General features: G+C 34.9%; 1 protein-coding gene, 1 long non-coding RNA gene and 1 other non-coding gene across 3 annotated transcripts; 2 read left to right on the top strand and 1 right to left on the bottom strand.

Moving 5' to 3' along the window:
- The first annotated feature begins 5,753 nt into the window (after positions 1 to 5,753).
- LOC139194223 (uncharacterized) lies at positions 5,754 to 6,053 on the top strand. The gene is made up of 2 exons (XR_011578983.1): positions 5,754 to 5,786; positions 5,885 to 6,053. It is a non-coding gene; the product is annotated as an uncharacterized lncRNA (long non-coding RNA).
- Positions 6,054 to 7,555: 1,502 nt separating this feature from the next.
- Positions 7,556 to 8,337, bottom strand: LOC139194696 (uncharacterized). Its single transcript, XM_070819598.1, has 2 exons — positions 8,133 to 8,337; positions 7,556 to 7,983 (listed from the first exon to the last, which is right to left on the bottom strand). The coding sequence occupies exons 1-2, from the start codon at positions 8,335 to 8,337 to the stop codon at positions 7,556 to 7,558; spliced, it is 633 nt and encodes a 210-aa protein (XP_070675699.1).
- Positions 8,338 to 9,261: 924 nt separating this feature from the next.
- LOC114824269 (small nucleolar RNA R71) lies at positions 9,262 to 9,366 on the top strand. The gene has a single exon (XR_003772408.1). It is a non-coding gene; the product is annotated as a small nucleolar RNA R71 (small nucleolar RNA).
- Positions 9,367 to 14,129: the final 4,763 nt, after the last annotated feature.

The following is a 14,129-nucleotide window of genomic DNA, read 5'->3' as shown; positions in this document are numbered from 1 at the left end:
TATATGAAATTAATCATATAAAATCCCAATATAAACTAATATATATAAAAGATGTAAAGCACATCAAGTGTGTGTGTATATATATATGTATGTATGTATGTAATTCTAGAAACTAGAATTAACGTAATACAACAAGTGTATACATAATTGGATTTTGAATAATAATAGCATAACAAACTGAATTCAGATGATAGATAACGAAGAATAATGATAAACTCCATATGAATTCACTAACTCATTGAGTAGACAGAGGCTTGTGGATTGCAATGTCCTTGAAACAAATTTTCGCCTCTACTCAGTGCTTGTAGTTCGTTAGGCATCCGCTTTACTAGGGTTCAATAGTCTGAATCAAAATCACAGCACCGAGACTTTGATTGCTGGTGAAAATCAATGTGGTTCTCAATAAGAAGACTAGTATGGAAGTTTGGGGTTGATGATTATTTTTTTGTCAATGTGATGGTGTGTTTCTATAAAACACGTTGACCTAATGCTAACAAGTGTGAGCAGTTACAAACTGTTTCTCATCAGACTTATCATTTAGGAAAGGATATGACTGAATTAAACTAGGTTTTAATGATTAATTGAAAGAGTCCAGAGGCCTTAGGCCTTTATAATTAGATATATAATTATCATGCTCTTAATCAAGAAATTGCTCCACATGGCCCATCTCTTAATTTAATTAGAGGGGGAAAGCTAAGTGTTATTAAGTGCATGAGAAACCTTTACTTCATCAGCGTGGGATATATGAAATAAGTAGGAATTTCTACTTAAACATTCCAACAATCACTATCACAAAAGCTAACTAGAATTGCAAACTGACCTTTTTCATATATGATTTCAAAATCAAGTGTTCCTTGCACATACCAACAAGTAGGAGTTTCTACTTAAACATTCCAACAATCACTATCACAAAAGCTAACTAGAATTGCAAACTGACCTTTTTCATATATGATTTCAAAATCAAGTGTTTCTTGCACATACCTTAACACTCTCTCTGTAGTTCTCAAGTGAATTCTTGTGGGATTATGGATAAACCTTGAGAGAAGACTTGCAGAAAACATTATGTCAGGTCTTGTTGCTATCAAATGTAGCAAATTGGCAACCATTTTTGTAGAGACTTGAATCAACTGGTTCACTTCCATTATCCTTTCTTAGTTTCTAATTTGAAAGCAGAGGGGTACTCATAGTTTACACCTTGTGAGGTCGAACTTCTTCAACATTGTTTAAGCATACTTTTTTCTGATTAATGAAAATGTTGGATTCTTGCACAACTCCAGGAAATGGTATAGAAGTCCTCAATTTGTCATCTCATACTTCATCATCTTTTATTCTCTAAATTCATTTACCATATTCTCACTGTTCCCTATGAAAACCACATCATCAACATAAACTGACATAATGAGGGTATTTAATTAATTTCTATCTTGGTATAGAGTATTGCCTCACTAGGACTCTTCTTAAAACCATACTTAGTGAAGTAAAAGTCAATTGCACTATACCAAGCTCTTGGATATTGTTTCAAACCATAGAGTGCCTTCATGAGTTTGTAGACCTTGTTTCTGAACCTTCAATTTCAAAACCTTGTGGATGATCCACGTACACTTCCTCTTCTAGAACATCATTTAGAAAAGATGATTTTACATCCAACTAATACAAATTTAAGCCCTTTTTGTGCAGCCAATGCAATTAGTGGCTTTATGGTATCCAACCTTACCACAATTGCAAATGTTTCATTGAAGTCAATTTTAGGCTTTTGTGAGTAGCCTTTGGCCTACAATCTTTATTTGTTCTTCTGCACAAACCCATCCAAATTCAACTTGATCTTGTAGACCAATTTTAAACCAATTACTAGTTTGTCACTTTGGTATGTCAACCAATTCCCATGTTTCATTATTTTCTATCATTGAAATCTCATATTTCATAGCTTTTTACCATGATATGTCTTTCTTTGCTTCCTAAAAAATCTTTGGTTCAACCACATAGTAATTACAAGTAGCAAAGATTTCATTAAGCTTCTAATCTTATTGGTTTTAAACTTGGAGTTGAGCCTTGTGGTTCTTCAATCTAAGGACTTCATCATGTAGATTGAGAAGTTTGAAGTGGTGTACTAATTCTCACATCTTCATGAACTTCTTGTTCGTTTCTTGTTAGCTTCTAGTTCATTGAGTTTAACTTACAGAGGAATTTTAGCTTGTTCTTTTGCATTAGTCTCCTAATTCCACAATGCTTCTTCATTAAAGATCACATATGTGGAAAGATTGATGTTTTTTGTTTTCAGGTTGAATAATCTATAACATTTCTCATTGATTTCATACCCCACAAATATGCATGGATTGCTGGATTCCTACAACTTGTGTCTCAACTATCATGGCACATGAGCTTAACACACTAAGGCAAAGACTCTCATGTCATTTTTTTACTGGCTTTCTGATAGGATTTTTACTACTCATGTGAACGGGCTTAAATCTCCTATTTTACTTGCAATAATCACAAGGTTATTGTAGTATACTCGGATCTCGCAAGGTCGTCTCCACAGGGACTATTAAATAATTCGAAACTAATCAGATTCCATTTAATTATTGGAAAGTAGAAGTTTAGGTGATTGATTTTATAACCTAATTAAAATAAAAATGAAATCAATGAATTAAAATAAACAATCTGCAATATTAGAGCTAGAGAAAAAAGAAAACAGTTTTGGGAGAATAAAATTAAGAAAGCACTAGGGTTCCACCATCACCTAGCAATCCTATGAATTTTTACCAATTACATATGATCTACACATGCCACTTTGAAGGTTAGATTTTCCTAATTCATATTCTACTTGGAACCTCCAACGTAGAACGTATATCTAACATGTAACCCGTCCGGACGTTCGGATCAAATCTGAACATAAAAGACTCATTATGCTTTATGAAAATTCTTTGAAAAACCATGCAATCCTTAAGACGTGATATTCATCCTAAGTGAAATTACAATTATTAATCACAAGAAGCCAGCGTCAATTTCAGGGAACCTTCCGACCAAAATTGCATCAAATTACTTTTCTAAAGATCCTAATGGTGATCAGGCATTAAGACAATTAGATAGTTTTTATCCCGGTGATTAACAATTCAAAGTATTCATGCAATCAATCATAAGCAATTAAATAAAAATCACATATTCATGCTAAGGCTCAAGGCTTCGCTCTAGCAATAGGAAATTAGTTACGCATATTCATAATTGAAATCATAGAAAATATTATTAAGAAAAGGATTGAAAACACCTTCAAGTAGAAAATCTCCAAAACCCTAGCACTTCTCTCTGTCTCCAAAATTGCATAAAATAAAGCGTAGCCAAAAATGTGTTAGATGGCTCAGCCATATATTTGCTAAACCACCACACAAACCCTAATCCCCCTAAAAAAAACATAACCCTAAATTAAAATGGTAAAAATTCGTCCAAAATCTGAACAGCCACGTTTTTGACCCATAAGCTGCTCCAAAACTGGCCCAATATAGCTGGATTTAATGTTTGGAATATTCTGAACACTTCTCCAGAAGGCCACGAACCCATCCGAGGTCATCTTGGGCTCCAAAAACGCAATTTAAGCCCAAAAACGTCATTTTCCAGCACTGCGCATCGCTCATTTATTTTATTTCCAGAAAATAACCGCTAGGTGGAAAAATCCCAAATTTTTATACAATCAAGCTAAGTGACTCACGAACGTCCTCCAATTGGAATTACTCCAAAATTCGTCCATTTGATCCTGTTTTGCTCCAGAGGAAGTCAAAAGTCCTATATTGAAAATACAATTCAAAGTATCAAAATTCTTCCAAAATATTAACCAAAATATACTAAGATTAGGGTAAAATATATAGTATAAAATCTACTCATCAAAATACCCCCAAACTTAGCGTTTTGCTTGTCCTCAAGCAAAACAAGACTCAAACAAAAATAAAAACTTAACAAACTAGACAACTAGCTAAAACTCAACCAAGCCAAAACTTCCACCTTCAAGTTGCAATCCATAGAAAATTTTAAAAACTAGAACATCTTTTCAAAAGTTCCAACCAATCCCACCACAGAGTCTAAGCCATTTAGAATCAATTAAAAAAGAATTCACAAACTTCCTTTGCTGTAAAGTGAACCAACATAGTTAAGGAGACTCGACTAAAACTTTTACCTCTCGTCCTTCTTTATTTCACACATACTAACTTTAAATATAACTATTTTTCTTTTTCTCTTCAATTTTTTTATTTTTTTTTTATTTTTTTTCCAGTAACAGTAGTGGTCGTGTAATGTCGGTTCACTTAAGCTTTCGATCCAACCCATGTAGTGAGCTTTAGGTCAATGACTCCCAAACCACTAGGGCTTTAGGGCACTAGGTGTAAAACACCCCTAAGGACTTATTAACCCGAGCTGAAAAGGCTACGAAACCAACTAACCACCATGCCCCATGCCAAAACTCTACCGTTTGACGCGAGAATCACTGCTGATTAGGCAGGACTGGTCCGGTTACTAGGCAAAACCTTGGGTGAGACAATTATTACTTTATTCACAATAATAACTGACTTTACTTAAAACAAAAATTAAAAATAAACTTAGACTAAAAGCAAGTGTTTCAATCTCACTCCCCACAAACCATGTTGGTGTGAAGTGCCAAATTTAAAGTATAATTCATGAATTAGTGCCTAAGCAACGATAAATAGCAAAGACTCTAATGTGGGATTGACCTTCACCATGTCCATTTGTTCTAACATTTAAAATAATCTATGGATATTAACTTAAAAAGAATGAAAATTTTTAATTGACACAAAAATTAAAATCCTAAAAGTTTACTTTCCCACCCCCAAATTTATTTCCCACTTTGTCCTCAAGGTGTGGAAAATAAATAATAGCAACTATGATGAAAGAGCGGAACATAAGAGACAAACTAAAACAGAAAATAAAATAAAACAAAAAGTGAAGGAAATAAAACAAAACAGAAAAGAAAAAATAATAATAATAAAAAAATAAAAAAGAAAAGAAGGCACCTCAAATGTTCTAACTTCTAACCCAGGATCTTGGAGGTGCTGGCAAAATTTTGAAATAAAGTGCAATAACTTGCATGGCTCCGGGGAGTCGAACTCGCGAACTGGTGGGCAAACAGAAGACGCTGAGATTCTACACATCAACCACACGTGCTGACATGCGTGCACCATAAAACCCTAGCTGGTTGTGACCCAACTTTGGATCCTCCGCATCCATTCTCCTCGAGCCCAGCGCCTTCTTTGCATCAAACCCAGAGCCAAACGGCTCTCTGTTTCCCCATTTTAAAACAGCCTTCTCAGTCAGTCATGCAAAGCTCCATATATGTACACGTGTCGGCCATCCAAATGATGAGTTTCTTAGGATTCCAACTGAAAAGCTCCATTATGTTCCATTTCTCTCTAAAATGAAAAATAACTCTCCTTCTCTCAAATTTGTTTTTTTTTTTCTTCATTTGTTTACCCCCTTTTCACCCTCAGCCGCTCAACCACACACACTCTCCGCTGCAAGAACCCCAAACCAACGCCTCTGTCATGGAAATGGTAGCACATTTGAAGCTCAAATCTTCCCACAAAGGTAATCTTCGTCCTTGTCCTTTTTTTTAATTTTTTATTTATAGTCTCTGAGTAACTGGTTGAACACCATGGTTCTGTGACTGATGCATGTTGGTCTCAGGTCTGTGTATATTATGATTGTGCAAATGTCCATGACCTGAAAGCTCTGCAACGGTAATGAACAGGAACAACAGCAATGACTGTGCAGATCCGGTTCCTGCAAAGGTAAAATTCTTGTACTCCGTAGGTTAATGAACCCCATGTTGTGAGAAAATAGCGTCATTACCTCTGCATGTAATTATTATGGTGTGGTGTTTGTGCAGGACACTCAGATCCATGACAGATCTGAGAGAAAGAAATCTCAACTGAAAATCCACTGGACAGAAAGCATGGCACATCTTAAAAGTCGTGATCTATTGATTATGAAGGTATAAACTCAGCCTTGCTTTGATTTAAATGGCATGATTAATTTCGTCCATGGATTTGTGAAAATTGTTAACAAAAACCATATGTATATGCGGGTTTGAGCATGCATTGAACTAACAACATACGGACTAACATGTATACGAGGAAAGTGGACTCGAAATGTGTGAGACATAACGAAGACTAACTGAGCATGAAAAATATAGACCCTAAAACGTAAAGGACCCCAGATCTGATGAACATATAACAAAATGGATACAACCTACAGAAAATATGACTTTCACAATATTATGTGTTTTAAGTGATACATAACCTGGATCATAAAAGTCATAATGTCACCAAGTTTTCTATTGTGAGCTGTGCAGGACGACAAGTTGGTCCCGGAACAAAGGAAGAAAACAGGACAGCTCGGACATCACAGATCCACCTCCCATACGAAGGTAAAACTAGTCCGGGTTGTGATGTGTCTTGATATGTAAAAATGATATTTATGTCCCAGCATGGTTTCATTGTGTTGCTCTGTGCTTAGAGAATGCGAATCCATGATAGAGCCCCTGGGAAGGAAAGTGGATGGACAAACATCAGCTTCAATAGACAAAATGACACAAGCTTCCAAGAGCCCAGATCAGTGCATCTGGGAGGTAAAATTTCATATCCTTGCAAGTTGAATTGTTGTAGGTCTGGTAATAATAGTTGTACTCAGTTCTGTGGTGTATGGATCTATGATTTAACTGTGCTTCTCCATGCATCACAAAACTGAGTTGCAGAAAATTAACTGCTCAAAATTATGTCTTTGTGCTGGATCTGCAACAATCTCCCCCAAACTTGCATCTGTGTATGACTTTTATGTTGACTGCTTTACATTTCCAGCATAGTGTAGATGTGGTTGATGTGAAGGTAGACTTGCTGCTGGGTGCAGGATTCCAGCATAGGACGCGTTTTATTTTCCACGTTCACAACTTGCAATTAACCAATATGCGTTAAAAAAATAAAATAAAAGAAAATAAAATAGGTAAATAAAATCAACCTGCAATTTTCCATTTTTTAATTTTTCGTTTTTATTTATTTATTTTTATTTTATGTTTTTTTTTTTTTGAAAACTTAGGTATGTATTGCATCTAGAAATTTAACTAGTAATAATAAAAAAAAATCAAACGAAAAATAAAATAAGGAAAGAGTTTAGAAAAATTGGGTTGCTTCCCAACAAGCGCTTTATTTTAAGTCTGTAGCTAGACGTTGCAGAAGTACGGTGGCTAGATCACTGGTGCCTTTAGAGTTGATGACTCGCCTACACCAAATTTTGCTATGCATGGTTTAAGTTAATGTCTGGTAACCTTAAATGTGAAACCTGTATCCTCAGCCTTGATGTTCAGGTTTCCATTCTGAAAAACTTTAGTAACTAGAAAAGGGCCTTTCCATCAAGAGTCTTGTTTCCCTGGAGATGATTTGAAATAGGAACTTAACAACCACACTTTTTTATCAGGCTGTATTTTCTTAAAATTTGGGCTGCCTGGCAAATTTTCATGTTTTTTCATAGTGTTAATTAGCTGGTCATCATGTAGCACCCTTTGCTACTGTGGTTTAGGACTTGTACAGTCATGAGTCAAATTCGGGGGCTTTATGGACAGATGGTCAGTTGATGATCTGTTCATAAACTCAGCACTTGGTAAACCATCCAATGCATCAACACGCATGCATTCTTGCTTGTCACCTGAATGTATGCTTGCTTCAAACAACTTGAAAACAACAGTTTGATCTTCAACCCGAAATGTTAATGTTCCGGCTTCAACGTCAATAAGAGTTCGGGCTGTTGCCAGAAATGGGCGGCCTAAAATGATGGGTGTTGTCAAATCCTCATCCATGTCCAACACCATAAAATCAGCTGGTAAATACAAATTGTCAACCTTCACAATAACATCTTCAATGATCCCTCTAGGATAGGTAATTGAACGGTCAGCCAATTGAATAATGTTAGAGGTTGGCTTCAGCTCTCCTTCACCTAAATGTTTAAAAACAGAATAAGGCATTAAGTTTACACTAGCACCTAAATCAATTAAAGCATTTTTAAAATAAGAATTGCCAATAGTACAAGAGTAAAACTCCCTGGATCTTTTTTCTTTGGAGGCAATTTATGCAATAAGACCGCACTGCACTGTTTCGTTAGAATCACTTTTTCAGAATCTGCAATCTTCTTTTTCTTTGTGCAAACATCCTTCAAAAATTTGGCATAAGATGGAATGTTCTTTATTGCATCAATTAACGGTAGATTGATCTGAACTTTTGACAAAGTTTTCATAAAATCTGTTAACTGTTGATCTTTAGCTTTAGGCTTCAACCTTTCAGGATAAGGCATTGGAGGCTCATAAACACGTTATGCAGTTTTTGTGGCATTTTTGGATCTGTCTTGGGACTGCCCAGAATCTGCAAAAATTGTAGATTTAGTTTGGGGCTGTTCTGCTGCCCGCGAATTTCCAGCAGATTTTTCATGTCTGTTGTTATAACTTTTGCCAGACCGTAAAGTATGTACAACATTGCATTCTTCTCGTCCTCTTGGATTAGGTACTGTTTGACTAGGAAATGTACCCGGTGCCCTTTCTGAAACCTGCAAAGCAATCTGTCCAATTTGTTTTTCCATATTTTTCATTGATGCATGCAGATTTTGGATTTCTTGACTGGTAGTATTTGCTAATTTTTCAATTGCAACCTCCCAAGCAGCCTTAGGTGCAGCATGTTGATGTACCTGTTGTTGAAATTGTGGCCTAGGGTGCTGATCTTTGTCCCACTTTAAATTAGGATGATCTCTCCAACCTGGGTTGTAGAAATTTGAATATGGGTCATATCTGGGACGCTGGAAATTGTTAAATGCATTAACCTGCTCTGCTGTAAAATCTGGACAAGCATCTTTATGTGGGCAGCTCAAAAAATCATGATTTGTCATGTTGCAGATGCTGCAAGCAACTTGTAAAGGCTGCTGTATAGCAACTTGTGAACCTGGAATTCTTCGTAATAACATGTTGAATTTTGCATCAAGTCTTTTCTCCATTTTTTCAATTTGTGCTGTAACAAATGGAGAACCGTTAGACATCTCAAAAATAGACCTAGATTGTGGCTGCTCAACTACCCACTGTTGTGTATCTGCTGCCATTTTTTCAAATAACAAACAAGCCTCTTAGGCATTTTTATCTTTGTACGAACCTCCGTATGAAGCGTTGACAAGAGTTTTTGTAGTCATATTCAACCCTCTGAAAAATATATGCATTTGATCAGTAGTGTTAATACCCGAATGTGGACATTTTCTAATCAACTCTTTGAACCGCTCCCACGCATCATGAAACTCCTCATTTGGTTTTTGGGCAAAAGATAAAATCTGAGTTCTCATGTCAAGAGTCTTAGAAGCCAGATAATACTTGTTTAAAAAAATTTCACTGAGTTGGGCCCAAGTACTAATGCTACCAGATGGGAGTGTGAGGAGCCATCTTCTTGCTTGATCTTTTAGAGTGTATGGAAACAAACACAACTTAATAGATTCGGCTGAGAATCCCCTCACTAAAATATTTTTGCATTCCATTAAAAATTCTGCAATATGCATGTTTGGATCGTCAGATGATAACCCGTGAAATGTAGGTAGAATATTCAACATGTGCTGCTTTATTTTAAATGTAGACCCTTCCTCCACTGCCGGATAAGTAATGCAACTTGGTATATTTGTGGTATGGGCTGTTAAAGATTCACCCAAAGGCTGACTTGCCTCTGGAATTACAAATGCCATTTTTTCTTTACTGTGCAGGTCTTCAGAATTTAAAGACTGTAGAAAAGTTCCCTGCAAAGGAGGAACCCTCTGCAAAGTTTGCTCCCTGCGTTTCCTCCTTAAATTCTGCTCAAGTTCTGGATCAAGTGGAATCAATTTATGCACTGTTGAACGGGTGCTGACCATGCACAGATTTCTGAAATCTGCACTGCTATACTGTTGTAATCTGTAAAAATAAAATAAAAACGAAAATTAAAATTTTATTTTTTTATATGTATAAACAGCAATAACTAATTAAAAATCAGATTAGTAGGGATTATTTTAAATAATTCTCGGCAACGGCGCCATTTTCTTGATAAAATTTTTACTACTCATGTGAATGGGCTTAAATCTCCTATTTTACTTGCAAGAATCACAAGGTTATTGTAGTATACTTGGATCTCGCAAGGTCGTCTCCACAGGGACTATTAAATAATACGAAACTAATCAGATTCCATTTAATTATTGTAAAGTAGAAGTTTAGGTGATTGATTTTATAACCTAATTAAAATAAAAACGAAATCAATGAATTAAAATAAACAATCTGCAATATTAGAGCTAGAGAGAAAAGAAAACAGTTTTGGGAGAATAAAATTAAGAAAGCACTAGGGTTCCACCATCACCTAGCAATCCTATGAATTTTTACCAATTACATATGATCTACACATGCCACTTTGAAGGTTAGATTTTCCTAATTCATATTCTACTTGGAACCTCCAACATAGAACGTATATCTAACATGCAACCCGTCCGGACGTTCGGATCAAATCTGAACATAAAAGACTCATTATGCTTTATGAAAATTCTTTGAAAAACCATGCAATCCTTAAGACGTGATATTCATCCTAAGTGAAATTACAATTATTAATCACAAGAAGCCAGCGTCAATTTCAGGGAACCTTCCGACCAAAATTACATCAAATTACTTTTCTAAAGATCCTAATGGTGATTAGGCATTAAGACAATTAGATAGTTTTTCCCGGTAATTAACAATTCAAAGTATGCATGCAATCAATCATAAGCAATTAAATAAAAATCACATATTCATGCTAAGGCTCAAGGCTTCGCCCTAGGAATAGGAAATTAGTTACGCATATTCATAATTGAAATCATAGAAAATATTATTAAGAAAAGGATTGAAAACACCTTCAAGTAGAAAATCTCCAAAACCCTAGCACTTCTCTCTGTCTCCAAAATTGCATAAAATAAAGCGTAGCCAAAAATGTGGTAGACGGCTCAACCATATATTTGCTAAACCACCACACAAACCCTAATCCCCCTAAAAAAAACATAACCGTAAATTAAAATGGTAAAAATTCGTCCAAAATCTGAATAGCCACGTTTTTGACCCATAAGCTGCTCCAAAACTGCCCCAATATAGCTGGATTTAATGTTTGGAATATTCTGAACACTTCTCCAGAAGGCCACGAACCCATCCGAGGTCATCTTGGGCTCCAAAAACGCAATTTAAGCTCAAAAACGTCATTTTCCAGCACTGCGCATCGCTCATTTATTTTATTGCCAGAAAATAACTGCTGGGTGGAAAAATCCCAAATTTTGATACAATCAAGCTAAGTGACTCACGAACGTCCTCCAACTGGAATTACTCCAAAATTCGTCCATTTGATCCTGTTTTGCTCCAGAGGAAGTCAAAAGTCCTATATTGAAAATACAATTCAAAATATCAAAATTCTTCCAAAATATCAACCAAAATATACTAAGATTAGGGTAAAATATATAGTATAAAATCTACTCATCACTTTCTAACATTGTACACTACAAATGAAGTCAATTTGTCTAAAGCTTTAGTGGGACATCTATTCAGGAAATAAATTACAATGTTAACAACTTCTACCCAAAATAAATAAGGCATTTTCCTCTCATGTGACATGTACTTAGCCATTCTAGTGGTTTTGAAGCGCTCCATGAGTTTCATGCTTCAAATACATCTCCATGATGTTTTTCAAATGCACTCTTCACAAGTTTCATTGCAGCCTTCTATTTGAGGAACACCTTGGACCATTCCAAACTTCTGTAGACTTTTTAAACTCTGCGTATTTAAATGACCAAAACATTTGTGCCCTAATTTGATAAACTCTACCACATTACCCTTCATTGCCATCTCATTAAAGTACTCCAGGAACAGTAGAAAACTTATGTTTTCCATCTCAACTTTTGTGGCTAATTTTGACAGTGATTATCATCAAATATCTCAAGCATGTGATCACCTAGCAGAAAGTATCCATGCTCCAGCATTTGATCAACATTGAGTAAATTCTGATATAATCCTAACACTAGTATTACCTCTCTTATATATTTCCTTCCTTTTTTCGTTTCAATAATAAGAGTACCTTTGCCAACTGCTTTCACATGATTCTCAGTGCCCATTTTCATTTTACCTATGTAAGTAGTGTCAATGTTAGTAAGGTGTGGCTCATGAGCAGTCATGTGGTTACTACAACCACTGCCAATGTACCAAACTTCTTTGTCATTCACATTAGTAGCATTAAATGTGTAGAACATATTTAATGCCTCTTCCACTTGATTTGCACAATTCACTTGTTAAGTGACCTTTGAACAACAATCCTTTGATAGATGACCAGACTTATAACATTTGTGACACTTTGCTTTTCTTTAAACCAACATTCTCCAGCATGCAGCTTACCACAAATCATGTAGAGTGTTTTTATATTTCCATTTCCACTATTGTTTCCACTGTTGGCTTTCACACTTATATTTCCTTTTCTTTCCTATTTCTTGTAGTTTCCTTTCCACCCTTCTATTTGTAATAGTTTGACTGACTACTAGACAAAAAATTGAGTGACTGAAATGCTGTCTCTATGGCTACATCAGCATGTCTCTCTAGTCTTATGCATGTACATTTTCAAAATCACGTCTAAGAGAATGAAGTTTTACTTTTCTTACCTTTTTATCACCTCTATATTCTTGTTGCAAAACCTCCCAGGCAAAATAAAGCCTGTAACTTTTACAACATTTATATCACAGATTATGAAATCACAAAACCCAAAAGGATTCACCAAACACTAGACTTAGACTCTGATACCACTTGAAGGAAAACTTTTGTCCACTTAAAGAAACCCCAAGAGAGAAAGAGAGAAAGAGAGAGTTTGTTTCCTCTCATCTTTCCTTAAAGAAACCGCAATGAAGTTTTAGGCAATAATGCGCCTTATAAAGTCGCTTACTTTTAGTGACTTAAATGAAACAAAGCCTTTCCCTCTTGTATGGCCGGCCTTGGGTTTTTATTTGGCCATTTAGGCCCTATGTAATTTAAGTTACCATACAACTTAAGTTAATAGGCTTTACTATTCAAAGCCCATTCAACTTTGAGGCCCAAGATAATAATAAAAATATCTAAAGGTTTTCTAACAAAAGAGAGATAAAGGAACTTATTGATCTCATAGATGGTAAGTCTAAGCAAGCAGAAATTAGATCATTAGATATAGTTGAGCAATTAAAATTAGAAGTTCAAAAAATCCAATTAGTGTAAAAAAATTTGAGTGAACAAGTAGATAAGTTCCATAATAAAATAGATAGATTATTAGTTTAATGACCGATTCTAGAACTAATAGAAAATATATTCAAGCTTTGAATGAAATTAGTAAGTTAGATAAAGAACTAGTTGGCTTAACAGACTTCTCATCACAAGTAGCTAGTAGTAATATCCCTATGGACAAAATAATTTGATCATCCAATTAGTTTTAAATTTAGCTGAAAAATTAGATCAAGTTGAAGAACAAATAGTAGAAATATATTAATCAAGTTTTACATAACACATCTTCATCACTTCCACCATATTTGTCACAAAAATTAGAAAATTTAACTTTAAGTACAAATAATCATATTAGAAGACCTAAAATAAATCCTTTTGATAATAGAAAATGAAACTCTTTAGAAAAAAAGGAAAATAAATAGTTAGAGCCGAAAATATTTATTCTAATGAAGAAGAAGCACAAAGTTTATTAGAAGAAGATTTGAAAGAACCAGAAAAATAAAATAATTTGGATCAATTAGATTTATTTGAAAATAGAAGTAGAATTGTAAGTAGCACTAGTCAACATGAAGTTAGCTGTATTGATAAAGAAGTTGCACTTAATTTACTCAATAAAAAAGCAATTATTTATTTGAGAAAATTACATTTTAGTCAAATTCACATAGGTACAACATTTAATTAGAATTGCAGGATTAATTAGAGCACAAGAAAGCACAAAAACTTTAGTGTACATATATGATGAAGATGGGATAATCACCAACATGCATCAATTGCAATAGCTGAAGTATACTTAAGTTCAAACTTAGCAGTTATAGGTTGCATCCAAAATTATGTAATGACAATGAAT

This window comes from Malus domestica, chromosome 03, assembly GCF_042453785.1.
Source record: "Malus domestica chromosome 03, GDT2T_hap1".
NCBI classification, from domain to species: domain Eukaryota; kingdom Viridiplantae; phylum Streptophyta; class Magnoliopsida; order Rosales; family Rosaceae; genus Malus; species Malus domestica.
The sequence above is the reverse complement of the archived record's forward strand: the minus strand, read 5'-3'. Positions and strand labels throughout refer to the sequence as shown.

What these genes read in the sequence shown, in the direction of transcription:
- LOC139194696 (XM_070819598.1), bottom strand. Translation starts at nt 8,337, where the DNA reads ATGCCTTATCCTGAAAGGTTGAAGCCTAAAGCTAAAGATCAACAGTTA. An exon ending in GATTCTAACGAAACAGTGCA is followed by an intron (nt 7,984 to 8,132) that starts GTGCGGTCTTAT and finishes TTAAACATTTAG; the next exon opens with GTGAAGGAGAGCTGAAGCCA.